This window comes from Rana temporaria, chromosome 13, assembly GCF_905171775.1.
Source record: "Rana temporaria chromosome 13, aRanTem1.1, whole genome shotgun sequence".
In the NCBI taxonomy this organism is placed as follows: domain Eukaryota; kingdom Metazoa; phylum Chordata; class Amphibia; order Anura; family Ranidae; genus Rana; species Rana temporaria.
Window position 1 is genome coordinate 16,133,681 of NC_053501.1, and position 19,590 is coordinate 16,153,270.

Consider the following 19,590-nt stretch of genomic DNA (forward strand, 5'->3'; position numbering starts at 1 on the left):
AGTGACTGGCCGGAAAAGAGTGTTATAAAACGATTTTTGGTAGAGTAGCACTGTGTGTGGAGATCATGTTAGAGCTGAACAAGGGTCACCGGGCATAGGGGAGGGGAAGGGGGAACAGGAGAGGGAGAGGGAGAGGCTGCACTGGGAGGGGGTGAGGCATCAATGGGAGAGGGAGGGGCAGGAGAGGGAGGGGCATCAGTAAGAGAGGGGGGGCTGTACTGGGAGGGGGAGAGGCATCAGTGGGAGAGATAGGAGAGGGAGGGGCTGCACTGGGAGGGGAGAGGCATCAATAGGAAAGGGAGGGGTGGGAGAGGGAGGGACAAAACGGAGCGGAAGGGGCATCCGTAAGAGAGGGAGGGGCTGTACTATGAGGGGGAGAGGCATCAGTAGGAGAGGGAGGGGCAGAACAGGTAGAGGGAGGGGCATCAGTAAGAGAGGGGGGGCTGTACTGGGAGGGGGAGAGGCATCAGTGGGAGGGAGAGGGAGGGGCTGCACTGGAAGGGGAGAGGCATCAATAGGAAAGGGAGAGGGAGGGGCTGTACTAGGAGTGGGAGAGGGAGGGACAAAACAGAGCGGAAGGGGCATCAGTAAGAGAGGGAGGGGCTGTACTATGAGGGGGAGAGGGAGGGGCATCAGTGGGAGAGATAGGAGAGGGAGGGGCTGCACTGGGAGGGGGAGAGGCATCAATAGGAGAGGGAGGGGCTGTTCTAGGAGAGGGAGGGACAAAACAGAGCGGGAGGGGCATCAGTAAGAGAGGGAGGGGCTGTACTATGAGGGGGAGAGGGAGGGGCAGAACAAGTAGAGGGAGGGCCTGTACTCAGAGGGGGAGAAGCATCAGTGGGAGGGGGAGAGGCATCAATAGGAAAGGGAGGGGCTGCACTGGGAGGGGAAGAGGCATCAGTGGGAGAGAAAGAAGCAGGAGAGGCATAAGTGGGGGGGAGAGGCATCAGTGGGAGAGGGTGTAGCAGAACAGAGGAAAAAGCATTAGTGGGAGAGGGAGGTGAGAGGCATCAGTGGGAGAGGGAGGGGCAGGAGACGGAGGGGGAGAGCCATCAGTGGGAGAGGGAGGGGTAGAAGACGGAGGGGGAGAGCCATTAGTGGGAGAGGGAGGGGCAGGAGACGGAGGGGGAGAGCCATCAGTGGGAGAGGGAGGGGCAGGAGACAGAGGGGGAGAGCCATTAGTGGGAGAGGGAGGGGCAGGAGACGGAGGGGGAGAGCCATTAGTGGGAGAGGGAGGGGTAGGACACGTAGGGGGAGAGCCATCAGTGGGAGAGGGAGGGGCAGGAGACAGAGGGGGAGACGATTCAGTGGGAGAAGGAGGGGCAGGAGACGGAGGGGGAGAGCCATCAGTGGGAGAGGGAGGGGCAGGAGACAGAGGGGGAGACGATTCAGTGGGAGAAGGAGGGGCAGGAGGGGGAGAGGCATCAGTGGGAGAGGGAGGGGCAGGAGACGGAGAGACAGAGAGGCAAGGCCAGGAGACGGAGGGGGGCGAGACATTAGTAAGAAAGGGAGTGGGGAGAGGCATCAGTGGGAGAGGGAGGGGCAGGATATGAGGGGGAGAGGCATCAGTGGGAGAGGGAGGGGCAGGAGATGGAGGGGGAGAGGGAGTGGGGACAGGCATCAGTGGGAGAGGGAAGGGCAGGAAATGGAGGGGGAGAGGCTTCAGTGGGAGAGGGAGGGTCAAGAGACATAGGGGGAAAGGCTTCAGTGGGAGAGGGAGTGGGGACAGGCATTAGTGGTAGAGGAAGGGGCAGGATATGAGGGGGAGAGGCATCAGTGGGAGAGGGAGAGGCATCAGTGGGAGAGGGAGGGGGAGAGGCATCAGTGGGAGAGGGAGGGGCAGGAGACGGAGAGGCATCAGTGGGAGAGGGAGGGGCAGGAGACAGAGGGGGAGAGGCTTCAGTGGGAGAGGGAGGGGCAGGAGACGGAGAGGCATCAGTGGGAGAGGGAGGGGTAGGAGACAGAGGGGGGAGGCTTCAGTGGGAGAGGGAGGGGCAGGAGACGGAGAGGGAGAGGCAGTGGGGAGAGGCATCAGAGGGAGAAGGAGGGGCAAGAGACGGAGTGGAAGAGGGAGGGGCATCAGAGGGAGGGGGAGAGGCATCAGAGGGAGGGGGAGAGGCATCAGAGGGAGGGGGAGGGGCAGGAGAGGGAGGGGCAGGAGACGGAGGGGGAGAGGCATCAGTGGGAGAGGGAGGGGCAGAACAGGGTGAGGAAGGGGCTGTACTGGGAAGGGCAGTGTTGGAAGAGGGAGGAGCAGTACAGGGAGAACGAGGGGTCGCAGTTGAAGGGGTAGCAATAGTAAATGAAGGGGGCAGTAAGAGAGGGAATTGGGTCTGCACGTCTGCCCCCTACACGCAGCTTCCTATGGTAGCAGACACAGAAGAAGAGGAGGTTCGGGTCTGCTTCATGCAAAACTATTTTACAGTGCAGTAAAGTGTGACATGTTTGCTGTTTAAAACAAAAAAAATCGCAGTGCCTGTGCAGGAACCACAGGGAAATCACATGATCAAAATTACCATGCGATTTCCCTGTGGGCTGCATTTTCAGGTAAGTTTTAGGTACAACGCAGCCTGCAGAAACACGTGTGTGTATATATATGGTAAAAAAAAACTCCCTGCGTTCTTGCAGCCTGCATTTGTATGGGCACGGCAGCCCGTTTATTTGAATGACTGTGTTTTCTGCAAAAAAAAGTGCTTGCACGTTTCTGCCTAAACGGCCTAAACTGAGGAAAATGTTTTTTTTATATATAAAAAATATATTTAAATATTTATTATTGCAAAAAGTAAAAAATATAGATTTTTTTTTCAAAATTGTCGCTCTATTTTTGTTTATAGCGCAAAAAATAAAAACCGCAGAGGTGATCAAATACCACCAAAAGAAATCTCTATTTGTGGGGGAAAAAGGACGTCAATTTTGTTTTGGAGTCACATCGCACGACCGCGCAATTGTCAGTTAAAGCGACGCAGTGCCGAATCGCAAAAAGTGGCCTGGTCTTTGGCAGCCAAATGGTCGGGGGCTGAAGTGGTTAATGGCACCGCCGTCTGCATGGACAGCATGTTTCTGTGTGTGTTGGGAAAGTGCAAGTTTCCACCACCCGTAGCGTGTGAACGTAGCCTTGGATCAGCCTGCCCTGTACCACCCCAGCCTGCCCTGTATCACCCAGCCTGCCCTGTACCACCCCAGCCTGCCCTGTATCACCCAGCCTGCCCTGTGCCACCCAGCCTGCCGTGTGCCACCACAGCCTGCCCTGTACCACCCCAGCCTGCCCTGTACCACCCCAAACTTTCCCATGCCACCCCAACTTGCCCTGTGCCACCCTAACTTGTCCTGTACCACCCTAATCTGCCCTATGCCACTATATTTTTCCCTATACCATCCCAACCTGCCCAATGCATCCCTTACTTGCCCTGTACCACCCCAACCTTTCCCATGCCATCCCAACTTGCCCTATGCCACCCTAACTTGCACAATACCACCCAACCTGTCCTATAGCTCCCCAACCTGCCCTGTGCCACCCTAATTTTCCTGTACCACCCTAACTTGCACTATACCACCCCAACCTGCCCTGTGCCACCCTAGCTTGCCCTATACCACCCCAACCTGCCCTATGCAACCCTAACTTGCCCTATACCACCACAAACTACCCTATATCACCCCAACATGCCCTATACCACCTTAACCTGTCCTATACCACCCCACTACACCAACCTGCCACTATACCACTCTATACTACCCTAACCTGCCACTATTCTGCCCTATACTATCATTTACAGGGACTGGTTTGGGGTGCGCCCCATGCCCGTGCGCTGCCTGCTTGGTGCTGGGCAGCCTAGACAGAGGGGGGGGGTGACACCATGTTTTACCGCACCGGGTGACACCAACCCTAGTGACGCCACTGCCTTGGATAATGTCAGCGATGGCAGCCCATGACTATCCCCCTTTGTATGAGATATCGCCTGTAGGGTGTAATGGAAGGGGAGAGCTGTAGGTGGCGCCAGTCGTTCATCTCAGCCTGTGAAGCTTCACAGTGCTTGTTCTGCACCGGACCTTCTTCTCTCCATAGAATCCATCAATAGGGATTGTGATGTCACAGCCGGCTTCCTGAACGATCGCTGGGATTAATAATGAATGTGGAGCCATTATGTGCGAATACATAACGATCATCTGACAATGCGATGAGCGATCGCTGACTACCTTCCCAGAAAGAATTACGCCAGTTTTCTTGGCTCCTCCCCCCTTTTCTCCCCTCTGTCTTTTTGGGGACATCACAGGATTGAAAATAAGTTGGAAATGGGAAATGTTTTATCGGGGCTTGGGGTGCATTCATACCTGAGCGTTTTGTAACTTGAAGCTTCAAAATGCTGGAGGGGGGGATCAATGATTCTCTATGGAGTTTGTTCGCATCTCCACTCCAAAACACCTGAAGCTCAAACAAGTTGTTTTTTTTTTCGCTCAAATCGGGCAGATTTTGGCGGTTTTGTCGCGTTTGTATTCCCATAGAAATTAATGGAAACGTGCAATTTGCGTGTTTTTGCACGATTTTCAACTCAAAAGAAAAAAAGTTAAAAATAAAATAGTAATAATATATGAATAAAGAAATGTAAAATAAATACACAAATAACTAAAAATCATCATAAATCAGCAAAATGAATAATATGTAATAATACATTAATAAATAAATATTAACCTTATAAAATATTAATTATTATTAAAAATAATAACAAAAAATAACACCCAGACTCGAACAAAAAATTACATTGTTAAAAAAAAAAAAAAATATTTTGTGTTAGGTTATTTATTATTATTATTTATTATTATTATTATTATTTTTTTAAGGGTTAAAGGTCAGGGTTAATTATTTATTTATTTATTGTTGTTTAGCATTAATTTACTGATTTATTTTATTTATGTATTTATTTTACATTTTATTAATGTATTATTATTCGTGTGGGTGGGTGTATATATATATATATTAATAATAAATAACCCTAAACTGAACTTGACCCCCTAAACTGAACTTGAACCCCTTACCCTAACGGAAACAAAATTATAATAAATAAATAATAATAAAAGAAGAAATAAAAGCCAATAGAAAAGCTAAAAAAGCTTAAATACCTAGCAACAAATTAAATAATAATAAATAATCCTAACCCTAAACTAAACTGAACTCGAACCCCTTACCCTAACAGAAAAAAACATCATAATAAATGAATAATAATAAAAGAAGAAATAAACAAACGCTAATAGAAAAGCTAAAAAAAAAAAATGAAATACCTAGCAACAAATAAAATAATAAATAACCCTAACCTAAACTGAACTCGAACCCCTTACCTTAACGATTTTTTTTTTTATAATAAATGAATAATAATAAAAGAAGAAATAAAAGCTAATAGAAAAGCTAAAAAAAATTTAAAATACCTAGCAACAAATAAAATAATAATAAATAACCCTAACCTAAACTGAACTCGAACCCCTTACCCAAAGTTTTTTTTTTTTTATAAGAAATGAAGAATAATAATAAAAGAAGAAATAAAAGCTAATAGAAAAGCTAAAAAAGCTTAAATACTTAGCAACAAATAAAATTAAAAAATAAATAAAATAATAATTAATAATCCTAACCCTAAACTAAAATGAACTCGATCCCCTTATCCTAACCAAAAAAAAAACATTATAATAAATGAATAATAATAATAATAAAAGAAGAAATAAAAGCCAATAGAAAAGCTAAAAAAGATTAAGGGCCAGATCCACATACATTTACACTTGCGCCGCGTATCAGAGATACCCTACGCCGCCGTACCTTACCTGGCGTACTTTCAAATTCACAAAGATTTCGCGCCCTAATTTACGGCGGCGTAGTGTATTTCTGGCGGCGGATTTCAAATTGGGCGGGTTGGGGGCGGGTTTCATTTAAATGAAGCGCGTCCCCGCGCCGAATGAACTGCGCATGCGTCGTCCCGAAATTTCCCGACATGCATTGCGCTAAATGACGTCGCTAGGACGTCATTTTTTAACTTAGACGTGAGTTACGTCCATCCCGCGATTCACGGACGACTTACGCAAAAAAAAAAAAATTTCAAATTTCGACGCGGGAACGACGGCCATACTTAACATGGCAAGTCTATCTATACGCCGCAAAATACCAGCTTTAACTATACGCCGGAAAAAGCCGACTACAGACGACGTTAGAAAATGCGACGGTCGCGCGTACGTTCGTGGATCGTCGTAATTCGCTAATTTGCATACCCGACGCAGAAAATGACGCAAACTCCACCCAGCGGGCGCCAAAGTATTGCACCTACGATCCGAAGGCGTACGAAGCCGTACGCCTGTCGGATCGAACCCAGAAGCCGTCGTATCTTGGTTTGCGGATTCAAACTAAAGATACGACGCGGCAAATTTGAAAGTACGTAGATACGCCGGCGTACTTCGTCTGTGGATCTGGCCCTAAATACCTAGCAGCAAATAAAATAAAATAATAATAAATAATCCTAATACTAAACTGAACTCGAACCCCTTACCCTAACGAAAAAAAACATTATAATAAATGAATAATAATAAAAGAAGAAATAAAAGCTCATAGAAAAGCTAAAAAAAATGAAATACCTAGCAACAAATAAAAAAATAATAAATAACTCTAACCTAAACTGAACTCGAATCCATTACTCTAACAAAAAAAACATTATATTAAATGAATAATAATAAAAGAAGAAATAAAAGCTAATACAAAAGCTAAAAAAGCTGAAATACCTAGCAACAAATAAAATAAAAAGTAAATAAAATAATAATAAATAATCCTGACCCTTACCTAATCTGAACTCGAACCCCTTACTCTAACGAAAAAAACATTAAAATAAATGAATAATAATAATAATAATAAAAGAAGAAATAAACACTAATAGAAAAGCTAAAAAAGCTGAAATACCTAGCAACAAATGATGCAAAAAATATCAGTATTCAAAACAACCAAGCTTGGCGTTTTGAATGCTTTAACCACTTAAGGACCTGCACATATACGTCGGCAGAATGGCACGGCTGGGCACAAGCATGTACAGGTACGTCCTCTTTAAGTGCCCAGCCGTGGGTCGCGGGCGCGCACCCGCCCTCCCGTGACCCGGTCCGAAGCTCCGTGACCGCGGGACCCGTGGACCCGATCGCCGCTGCAGTCCCGCGATCGGTCCCCGGAGCTGAAGAACGGGGAGAGCTGTGTGTAAACACAGCTTCCCCGTTCTTCACTATGGCGCCGTCATCGATCGTGTGTTCCCTTATATAGGGAATCACAATCAATGATGTCACACCTACAGCCACACCCCCCTACAGTTGGAAACACAGATGAGGTCAAAAAAAACCCCTTCAGCGCCCCCTTGTGGTTAACTCCCAAACTGCAATTGTCATTTTCACAGTAAACAATGCATTTTAAATGCAATTTTTGCTGTGAAAATGACAATGGTCCCAAAAATGTGTCAAAATTGTCCGAAGTGTCTGCCATAATGTCGCAGTCATGAAAAAAATCGCTGATTGCTGCCATTAGTAGTAAAAAAAAATAATAATTTATAAAAATGCAATAAAACTATCCCCTATTTTGTAAACCCTATACATTTTGCGCAAACCAACCGATAAACGCTTATTGCGATTTAATTTACCAAAAATAGGTAGAAAAAATAATAAAATATATATATATAATGTTTTGGGGTTCTAAGTAATTTTTTAGCAAAAAATACGGATTTCTAACTCGTGAGCAACAAGTGTCAGAAGGAGGCTTAGACCTGGAGGGGTTAAATGGTCATTAGCATGTTGATGAATGGGGAAGAGTCTCGATTTTCTGATTTTATTATGAGAAATGTGTTTTTCCTCTTCCTACAGACGGCAACCATTAGCTGTGATTATCTCATGAACCTCCACAGCGTTCCTCCGGGGACGCCAGAATATGACGTCCTCAAGTCCCAGGTATGGAGCACCAATAGTAATCAACCTACAAATGGGGCTGATTTACTAAAACTGGAGAGAGAAAAATCTGGTGCAGCTCTGCATAGGAACCAATCAGCTTCCAGGTTTTGTTGTCAAAGCTTAATTGAACAAGCTGAAGCTAGGAGCCGATTGGCTACCATGCAGAGCTGCTCCAGTTTTAGTTAATCAGCCCCACTGTCCGTTAACCAATAACAATCAAGCTGGACTTGGGATTTGAATATAGTGAGTCCTGAGCAATGAAAATATCAGCCAATCAGAATCCATCTCTCACTAAGGTGAGTGCAGGAAGTGGTAATCTGATTGGTTGCTATACTATAAGTTACTGCATGCCATTGGTTCTCTTTACTGGGAAATCCCACTAGAGGTTTCACATTCAATCACAGAGCTTTGCCTGAAAGTTATTGCACAATACGGAGCAGAATAGTGTATGTCCTTCCTTTACTTATTTCTTTTTAGTATGTGAACAAATTTTATTTTATATATCTAAAGGTTTTGGCTGCTTTTGCAGTGTAAAGAAAACATCCACTTCCCAGTTAAAGCTTACTTTTGCTGCAATCCTCATCTTCAACCCAGAGCTGTCCCCTGCCGTGCTTCTATACCTCCTGTAGATGTCCTCAGTATTTCAGGTTTACCGACAGTCGTCATCATTCAACCACCTCCCTCAGAGCCCATTCTGTCATGGGCCCTCCCCTGGGCTCTGTCATGGGCCCTCCCCTGGGCTCTGTCATGGGCCCTCCCCTGGGCTCTGTCATGGGCCCTCCCCTGGGCTCTGTCATGGGCCCTCCCCTGGGCTCTGTCATGGGCCCTCCCCTGGGATCTGTCATGGGCCCTCCCTTAGGCATCTGTCATGGGCCCTCCCCTGGGATCTGTCATGTGCCTTCCCCTGGGCTCTGTCATGGGCCCTCCCCTGGGCTCTGTCATGGGCCCTCCCCTGGGCTCTGTCATGGGCCCTCCCCTGGGATCTGTCATGGGCCCTCCCCTGGGCTCTGTCATGGGCCCTCCCCTGGGCTCTGTCATGGGCCCTCCCCTGGGCTCTGTCATGGGCCCTCCCCTGGGATCTGTCATGGGCCCTCCCTTAGGCATCTGTCATGGGCCCTCCCCTGGGATCTGTCATGTGCCTTCCCCTGGGCTCTGTCATGGGCCCTCCCCTGGGCTCTGTCATGGGCCCTCCCTTAGGCATCTGTCATGGGCCCTCCCCTGGGATCTGTCATGGGCCCTCCCCTGGGCTCTGTCATGGGCCCTCCCTTAGGCATCTGTCATGGGCCCTCCCCTGGGATCTGTCATGGGCCCTCCCCTGGGATCTGTCATCTGCCTTCCCCTGGGCTCTGTCATGGGCCCTCCCCTGGGCTCTGTCATGGGCCCTCCCCTGGGCTCTGTCATGGGCCCTCCCCTGGGCTCTGTCATGGGCCCTCCCCTGGGCTCTGTCATGGGCCCTCCCCTGGGATCTGTCATGGGCCCTCCCTTAGGCATCTGTCATGGGCCCTCCCCTGGGATCTGTCATGTGCCTTCCCCTGGGATCTGTCATGGGCTCTGTCATGGGCCCTTCCCTGGGCTCTGTCATGGGCCTTCCCCTGGGCTTCGTCATGGGCCCTCCCCTGGGCTCCGTCATGGGCCCTCCCCAGGCATCTGTCATGGGCCCTCCCCTGGGCTCCGTCATGGGCCCTCCCCAGGCATCTGTCATGTGCCTTCCCCTGGGCTCTGTCATGTGCCTTCCCCTGGGCTCTGTCATGTGCCTTCCCCTGGGCTCTGTCATGTACCTTCCCCTGGGCTCTGTCATGTGCCTTCCCCTGGGCTCTGTCATGTACCTTCCCCTGGGATCTGTCATGTGCCCTCCCCTGGGATCTGTCATGTGTCTTCCCCTGGGATCTGTCATGGGCCTTCCCCTGGGCTCTGTCATGGGCCTTCCCCTGGGATCTGTCATGGGCCTTCCCCTGGGATCTGTCATGGGCCCTCCCCTGGGATCTGTCATGTTCCTTCCCCTGGGATCTGTCATGGGCCCTCCCCTGGGATCTGTCATGGGCCCTCCCCTGGGATCTGTCATGGGCCCTCCCCTGGGATCTGTCATGGGCCCTCCCCTGGGCTCTGTCATGTGCCTTCCCCTGGGATCTGTCATGTGTCTTCCCCTGGGATCTGTCATGGGCCTTCCCCTGGGCTCTGTCATGTACCTTCCCCTGGGATCTGTCATGGGCCCTCCCCTGGGATCTGTCATGTTCCTTCCCCTGGGATCTGTCATGGGCCCTCCCCTGGGATCTGTCATGGGCCCTCCCCTGGGATCTGTCATGGGCCTTCCCCTGGGATCTGTCATGGGCCTTCCCCTGGGATCTGTCATGGGCCTTCCCCTGGGATCTGTCATGGGCCCTCCCCTGGGATCTGTCATGGGCCCTCCCCTGGGATCTGTCATGTGCCTTCCCCTGGGCTCCGTCATGGGCCCTCCCCTGGGATCTGTCATGTGCCCTCCCCTGGGCTTTGTCATGTGCCCTCCCCTGGGATCTGTCATGGGCCCTCCCCTGGGATCTGTCATGTGCCTTCCCCTGGGATCTGTCATGTGTCTTCCCCTGGGATCTGTCATGGGCCCTCCCCTGGGATCTGTCATGTGCCTTCCCCTGGGATCTGTCATGGGCCCTCCCCTGGGATCTGTCATGTGCCCATCCTCTGGGCTCTGTCATGTGCCCATCCTCTGGGCTCTGTCATGTGCCCATTCTCTGGGCTCTGTCATGTGCCCATCCTCTGGGCTCTGTCATGGGCCCTCCCCTGGGCTCTGTCATGGGCCCTCCCCTGGGCTCTGTCATGGGCCCTCCCCTGGGCTCTGTCATGGGCCCTCCCCTGGGATCTGTCATGGGCCCTCCCCTGGGATCTGTCATGTGCCTTCCCCTGGGATCTGTCATGGGCCCTCCCCTGGGATCTGTCATGGGCCCTCCCCTGGGATCTGTCATGTGCCTTCCCCTGGGCTCTGTCATGGGCCCCCCCCCCCCTGGGCTCTGTCATGTGCCCATCCTCTGGGCTCTGTCATGTGCCCATCCTCTGGGCTCTGTCATGTGCCCATTCTCTGGGCTCTGTCATGTGCCCATCCTCTGGGCTCTGTCATGGGCCCTCCCCTGGGCTCTGTCATGGGCCCTCCCCTGGGCTCTGTCATGGGCCCTCCCCTGGGCTCTGTCATGGGCCCTCCCCTGGGCTCTGTCATGGGCCCTCCCCTGGGATCTGTCATGTGCTCTGTCATGGGCCCTCCCCTGGGATCTGTCATGGGCCCTCCCCTGGGATCTGTCATGTGCCTTCCCCTGGGCTCTGTCATGTGCCCATTCTCTGGGCTCTGTCATGTGCCCATCCTCTGGGCTCTGTCATGGGCCCTCCCCTGGGCTCTGTCATGGGCCCTCCCCTGGGCTCTGTCATGGGCCCTCCCTTGGGCTCTGTCATGGATGAGACTTGTGGGAAGATCAGTGAGCCAATCACAAGCAGAGGATGAGATTTCTGGGGGGGGGGCGCTCTGTATACCCTCTGTGTACTGTCTGTGTATAGAACACCTCCAGGATATGTTCTAAAGAAGAAAGTAAAAAATATTATCAGTCTCTTTTTGTTTACAACGCAAAAATAAAAACCGCAGAGGTAATCAAATAGTAACGCAATGCCGTATCGTAAAAAAATGGCCTGGTCATGAAGGGGGGTAAATCCACTGTCCTGTATATATCTATATTTACTGACGTCATAACACTGTTTTCCCACAGATACACAGCCGCTGTGCCCGTCATCTGCTGGACCTTTGCTGCGCCAACCGGGGCACCTTCATCAAGGTGGGGCAGCACCTGGGCGCCTTGGAGTACCTGCTGCCGCCAGAATATACCCGTACCCTCAGTGTTCTACACAGCCAGGCCCCGCCCACTCCACTGCCCGATGTGCTGCGTGTCATCCAAGAGGAACTGGGCAAAGAGGTGACTGGGTGGCAGGGGGTTACCCTCTGGTGTCTGGGTGGCAGGGGGGTAACCCTTTGGTGTCTGGGTGGCAGGGGGTTACCCTTTGGTGTCTGGGTGGCAGGGGGTTACCCAGTGCTGACAGGGGGGTAACCCTTTGGTGTCTGGCTGGCAGGGGGTTACCATGTGGTGTTTGGGTGGCAGGGGAGTTACTTGTGTTGTCTGCGTGGCAGGTGAGTTACACCGTGGAGTCTGGGTGGCAGGGGGGCTAACTCTTTGGTGTCTGGGTGGCAGGGGGCTACACCGTGGTGTCTGGGTGGCAGGGGGGTTACCCCGTGGTGTCTGGGTGGCAGGGGGGTTACCCCGTGGTGTCTGGGTGGCAGGGGGTTACCATGTGGTGTCTGGGTGGCAGGGGGTTACCATGTGGTGTCTGGGTGGCAAGGGGTTACCATGTGGTGGCAGGGGAGTTAACCCGTGGTGTCTGGGTGGCAGGGGAGTTACCCTGTAGTGGCAGGGGAGTTACCCTGTAGTGTCTGGGTAGCAGGGGGGTTACCATGTGGTGTCTGGGTGGCAGGGCTGGGTGGCAGGGGGTTACCCTGTGGTGTCTGGGTGGCAGGGGGGGTTACCCTGTGGTGTCTGGGTGGCAGGGGGGGTTACCCTGTGGTGTCTGGGTGGCAGGGGGGTTACCCTGTGGTGTCCGGGTGGGAGGGGGGTTACCCTGTGGTGGCAGGGGGGTAAACTTGTGGTGTATGGGTGGCAGGGAGTTACCCTGTGGTGTCTGGGTGGCGGGGGGTTACCCTAGGTGGCAAGGGGGGGTAAAGTCTGGGTGGCAGGGGAGTTACCCCGTGCTGTCTGGGTGGCAGGGGAGTTACCCTGTAGTGTCTGGGTAGCAGGGGGGTTACCATGTGGTGTCTGGGTGGCAGGGGGGTTACCATGTAGTGTCTGGGTAGCAGGGGGGTTACAATGTGTTGTCTGGGTGGTAGGGGAAATACCATGTGGTGTCTGAGTGGAAAGGAGTTACCCCATGGTGTCTGGGTGGCAGGGGGGTTACCCCGTGGTGTCTGTGTTTCAGGGGGTTACCATGTGGTGTCTGGGTGGCAGGGGGTTACCATGTGGTGTCTGGGTGGCAGGGGGTTACCATGTGGTGTCTGGGTGGCAGGGGGTTACCATGTGGTGTCTGGGTGGCAGGGGAGTTACCCTGTAGTGTCTGGGTGGCAGGGGGGTTACCATGTGGTGTCTGGGTGACAGGGCCGGGTGGCAGGGGGGTTACCCTGTGGTTTCTGGGTGGCAGGGGGTTATCCTGTGGTGTCTGGGTGGCAGGGAGTTACCCTGTGGTGTCTGGGTGGCGGGGGGTTACCCTAGGTGGCAGGGGGGGTAAAGTCTGGGTGGCAGGGGAGTTACCCCGTGGTTTCTGGGTGGCAGGGGAGTTACCCGGAAGTGTATGGGTAGCAGGGGGGTTACCATGTGGTGTCTGGGTGGCAGGGGGGTTACCCTGTAGTGTCTGGGTAGCAGGGGGGTTACCATGTGGTGTCTGGGTGGCAGGGGAGTTACCATGTGGTGTCTGGGTGGCAGGGGAGTTACCCTGTAGTGTCTGGGTGGCAGGGGGGTTACCATGTGGTGTCTGGGTGGCAGGGCTGGGTGGCAGGGGGGTTACCCTGTGGTTTCTGGGTGGCAGGGGGTTATCCTGTGGTGTCTGGGTGGCAGGGAGTTACCCTGTGGTGTCTGGGTGGCGGGGGGTTACCCTAGGTGGCAGGGGGGGTAAAGTCTGGGTGGCAGGGGAGTTACCCCGTGCTGTCTGGGTAGCAGGGGGGTTACCATGTAGTATCTGGGTGGCAGGGGGGGTTACCCTGTAGTGTCTGGGTAGCAGGGGGGTTACCATGTGGTGTCTGGGTAGCAGGGGACTTACCCTGTAGTGTCTGGGTGGCAGGGGGGTTACCCTGTAGTGTCTGGGTGGCAGGGGGTTACCATGTGGTGTCTGGGTGGCAGGGGGGGTTACCATGTGGTATCTGGGTGGCAGGGGGGTTACCCTGTAGTCTCTGGGTGGCAGGGGGGTTACCATGTGGTATATGGGTGGCAGGGGGGTTACCCTGTAGTGTCTGGGTGGCAGGGGGGTTACCCTGTAGTGTCTGGGTGGCAGGGGGGTTACCCTGTGGTCTCTGGGTGGCAGGGGGTTAACCCTCTGATGTTGGTCCAGATTACCATAATTGCCTTTATTGTGTCTTTTATCATCAGAGTGGCGGCGGCGGCGTGGCGCAGGGACGGGCACTGATGGATGGTTGTTTGTACGCCGCACATTGGCTTATTATGAGCTGTAATTAATCAGCCGTCCTCACATCTGATAGGGCCATCAGGACGGGTCACACTGTATTCATAAATCGCCCTCCTGGTGCCTAATAAAACGATATCAAAGGGAGATTTATTGCCGCTGTTATTGCCGTCTGGAGAGGGGAGAGATTACTTCAATTATTCACCAATGGGGGAAAAAAAATCACACAAACCGAACGGAAATCTAAACGCGTAGGGGGAGGGGATGGCGGAGGGGGGACTTTGGGGTGTTTATAGGTGCGGGGCGTTTGGGTGGGCAGGTGATAAATGATGCCCGGCCTCATCCTTCTTTTTTTCTTTAGGCCAATGAAGTGTTTGATCGGTTTGAGGAAGCGCCGCTGGGTGCCGCCTCATTGGCTCAGGTGCACCGCGCGGTTCTGAAGGACGGCCGGACGGTCGCTGTGAAAGTTCAGCATCCCAAAGTGCAGACACAGAGTTCCCGCGATATCCTGCTCATGGAGGTCAGTGATGGAGCGCCAACCCCCCCATCCCCCTCCCCCGCACTCATTTCACCGCACACTGTGAGCTTCTGACAGTGTGCATTAGAAGCTGCAACATTTAGCCTTTATCAATCATGGAGAAAATCCGCATCACGTGTGGGCGGTACCTGCCTGCGAATACAGCCTGTCTAGGACCGCCCACTTCTCCAGACTGACAATCCGCCCATCAAGGCGTTTCGTCATTAGCATAACTCCTCCCAAGAGCCCGCCCACTGACAATCCGCCCATCAAGGCATTTCGTCATTAGCATAACTCCTCCCAAGAGCCCGCCCACTGACAATCCGCCCATCAAGGCATTTTGTCATTAGCATAACTCCTCCCAAGAGCCCGCCCACTGACAATCCGCCCATCAAGGCATTTTGTCATTAGCATAACTCCTCCCAAGAGCCCGCCCACTGACAATCCGCCCATCAAGGCATTTCGTCATTAGCATAACTCCTCCCAAGAGCCCGCCCACTGACAATCCGCCCATCAAGGCATTTCGTCATTAGCGTAACTCCTCCCAAGAGCCGGCCCACTGACAATCCGCCCATCAAGGCATTTCATCATTAGCATAACTCCTCCCAAGAGCCCGCCCACTGACAATCCGCCCATCAAGGCATTTTGTCATTAGCATAACTCCTCCCAAGAGCCCGCCCACTGACAATCCGCCCATCAAGGCATTTTGTCATTAGCATAACTCCTCCCAAGAGCCCGCCCACTGACAATCCGCCCATCAAGGCATTTTGTCATTAGCATAACTCCTCCCAAGAGCCCGCCCACTGACAATCCGCCCATCAAGGCATTTCGTCATTAGCATAACTCCTCCCAAGACCCCGCCCACTGACAATCCGCCCATCAAGGCATTTTGTCATTAGCATAACTCCTCCCAAGAGCCCGCCCACTGACAATCCGCCCATCAAGGCATTTTGTCATTAGCATAACTCCTCCCAAGACCCCCGCCCACTGCTTGTATCAGGGCTGTCGAGAGGAGTACTGAGGCTATGGACAACACCCCTGCCAGCTCCTCCCATTCGCCGCAATCTGCCTGCACTGCATAGAGAAGCCCAGAGACCCAGTGAAAGTGGAAAGGTTTTATTAAAAATGTCATTAAGGGGCGGGGCGGGGGCAGGGAAGGCAAAATATAACATTTTCCTTTTTAAAAAAAAAATTATATTATTGTTAATCATAATAATAAATAAAAATGTCAAATACACACAAAAAATAATAAATGAAATAGAAATATTATTGTTAATAATTAAAATAATATGAATAAATAATATGTTCATTAATACATATAATAAATAAATAAATAAAAATGTAAAATACATAATAAAAATAATAAATGAAATAGAAATATTATTGTTATTATTTATTCATATTATTTTAATTATTAACAATAATATTTCTATTTTATTTATTATTTTTATTATGTATTTTACATTTTTATTTATTTATTATGTTATTATATGTATTAATTAACATATTATTTATTCATATTATTTTAATTATTATGTTAATTAATACATATAATAACATAATAAATAAATAATAATGTAAAATACATAATAAAAATAATAAATGAAATAGAAATATTATTGTTAATAATTAAAATAATATGAATAAATAATATGTTAATTAATACATATAATAACATAATAAATAAACAAATACAAATGTAAAATAATGACCCCTCCTAAGCATGGAAAAAACCTTTTGATTAATGCCCGTACAATATTGTAAACATAGGTATGCATATATTGAAAAGGTTTCACCAATCAGCTTCTGTCCCCGGGAGCCGCGCGAGTGCTGTAGATCAGCTGGTCTCGTTCTCCTGCTGTGTTGGACAAAAGGTGAAGCGCGGTGGAACGCTCTTTCGACTTCCGTGTAGCGTCTAACTGTAGCCACGCCCTGACGCGTTTCGTCACTTCCGACTTCGACTGAGGGCGTGGCTACATGACGCCTTCACTATCTCTTTATACCCCAGCATCCTACGACTATTGGTTATGTCCTTACCGCCCACCGGACCTGATTGGTGCTAACAGATCCGGACATAGAGATGGACATCAGCCGGGATGTTTAGTGGGTTTACAAGAGGAATAATGTTTTTAGGAAATCTAAACTGCATTTTAATATGGCCACATAAGCCTAAAAGAAAGGGGGGTGAGATCGCGTCTTCCCCGTTTTTTGTTGGGATATGTGCCATTGGTAAATGGCACATACGGGGAGACATGTATTCTCACGAGTGAGTACTATCATTAAAAAAGATCATTTATTTAAATGAGCGATCTCGGTATCGATGACAGATAATATAATGAGTTAATACATATATCAAACAGGAAAAAAGAGGTAATTCTCCGTTTTACTTTTAGGTGATAAACTTTCAAAGATACAATTGGTCATAGCCAATCACATTTGAGGTGGGAGTGTCTGGCATCGTTCATCACCGCTCCGTGTATGGGTGAACAGGCGGACAGTGATGTGGATCCAAGAATCCCCATAGGTTGCGGGATAGCAATTTAAATGTAGTAACTTGTTACGGTAGCATTAGATATAGCTACTGATAGAAAGGTTATCGGTATATTTGTTTAATGTACAAAGTGACCACCATGCAGTGGTCATTTATAGGGTGCATTGTTCCGCCTCACAAATGCACACTAGATGTGCATTTTATATTATATTGTAACTACGCCGCCATTTGTTTTAAGGCAAGTTATATATTTTGCGAGCTGCGTGTACATTGTAGTTGATTGATGTATTCAACACGGATATTGGTCTATCCAATACTATAAGTGGTGATATCTCCACAGTCAAAAATAGGGTGTTAACGTGTATAATACTATATAAGGACATGAATTATATATCTACATGTAAAAAACGCATATGGTAAAAGAGTTAAAAAATATCTTAAAAGGTATAATATACCCAAGACATTAAAAACAAACGCAGTATAAAATGTACAGTGCGGTGCACCCGAAAACCGCTGTTAATGACATTATTGAAGGATAATCAGAGAATAAATAAAAGGGGGATTTGTATATACTGTATAGGAGCACATATCTAAAGAATAGTGATCCATAAATACATATATATAAAAAATATAAAAATATAAATATACAAATAAAAATATAAAGATATAAAAATATATATATATATATAAAAATATAAATAAATATAAATATATAGAGAGAGAGATTAGTAATGTGGAGCAGATGTACAATTTTGTAAATGATCAAATAGATCAGGCCCGTATGTGTGTCTATTCCTGGTTCACAGGCAAAAAATACAGGGAATGGATTTGTTTAACTTATGATATATATGATCTTTGTATGGTCATTTATATACGGGGACAGGTCCTGTTTATGAGCTTGTTAGTTAGTGATCGCCATAGCTTAGAACACAACCGGGGTCTGTGTTCACGTGGTACGTAAATTCATACATCAAAGGTCACTAATGAAACAATTTATGTCCAAGTCAATATTCAGGCCCTTCGGTGCCAGCGTACCTGCCAAATAGATCCATTCCGTTTCACGTTGTGAAAGTATCCTCACATGATTACACCCTCTCCAGGTAGGTTCAACATGGTCTATGGCCCAGAATTTTAGACCAGCAGGATTGCGGTTATGGTGTAACAGAAAGTGGAGGGACACATTATGGTCCTTAAATCCCGATTTAATGTTTGCAACATGTTCCGCTATCCTAATTCTGAGTTTTCTCTTGGTTCTGCCTATGTACATTAAATGGCAAGGGCACTCGAGCATGTAGACGACATGAGTGGTGTTGCATGTTATAAATGATTTTACTTGGAACTGAGTATTGTTAGAGGTGGAAGTGAAGGTGTCGATACATTTTTTTGGTCTATTAGCTTCCTTGCATGGTAAACATTTTTTGCAGGCAAAGAAACCATTTTTTTCCCATATTGTTGGGGGTTTCTTTGGAGGGTCTAGGATCTTTTTCACCACTTTATCCCCAAAACTTACTGCCTTTCTGTATATAAAAGTGGGTTTGGTCGGGAGGACTGTATTTAAAATTTTGTCAAGGAATAAAATGTGCCAGTGATTTTTAAAAATTAATTCGACTTCTTTGTATTGGCTATGGAAACCCGAGATAAAACTCCATTCGTGAATGTTTTTTCTTTCTCTCTGGGGTTGCGAAGCAATCAGGCAACTGGAGCGGGCAAGTTGTCCAAGGTCTTCTATGATCCTATCCAAGTGGTTGTTTTTGTATCCTTTTTCCAAAAATTTCTCCTTAAGAAGGAGGGACTGTGATTTGAAGTCCTTGTCATTGCTGCAATTACGTTTAACACGCATCAGCTGACCTTTTGGAATGTTTTTTAGCCACATCGGGTGGTGTCCACTTTGGGTAGGCAGAAAGCTATTTGCGTCTGTAGGCTTGAAGTAAACCTTGGTCCCCAATTTGTTGTTATCTCTAAAAATATTTAGGTCCAAAAAATGGATACTGTCCTGATTATATTCACTAGTCAGGTGAATATTATGACTGTTTGAATTAAGATCCTTTAAAAATGACTCCAATGATAAAAGTGAACCAGCCCAAATAAAAAATAAGTCATCGATGTAGCGTTTATAAAATAATAGCTCCTTCTGTTGTGTTTTAAAAATCGTTTTGTCCTCCCATTCGGCCATGAAGAGGTTGGCAATGCTCGGAGCAAATTTAGCCCCCATAGCAACTCCATTATTTTGTGTGTAAAAACAATTGTTATACCAGAAGTAGTTATGTCCCAAACAGAAATCTAGACAGTTGCGGAGAAATATTTTAAGGTTATGTGAGAGATCTTCCCTCCTAGACAGGGCCCAATTCAATGATAAAAGGGCGTCGTCATGCTGGATGATAGTGTATAAAGATGAGACGTCGGCCGTCACTAAAAACACATTATCCAGGCCAGTAAAATCTATCTC

The 19,590-nt window shown here is 48.8% G+C and overlaps 1 protein-coding gene across 2 annotated transcripts in view; it reads left to right on the top strand.

Annotated features, from left to right (window-relative positions):
* ADCK1 (aarF domain containing kinase 1) overlaps positions 1–19,590 on the top strand; it is a 40,065-nt gene that overhangs the window by 3,591 nt on the left and 16,884 nt on the right. For both annotated transcript variants that reach the window (XM_040332282.1, XM_040332283.1), the window contains exons 4-6: positions 7,864–7,947; positions 11,688–11,891; positions 14,498–14,656. In XM_040332282.1, coding sequence (XP_040188216.1) covers positions 7,864–7,947; positions 11,688–11,891; positions 14,498–14,656 — 447 coding nt within the window. The remainder of the gene's footprint in view (positions 1–7,863; positions 7,948–11,687; positions 11,892–14,497; positions 14,657–19,590) is intronic.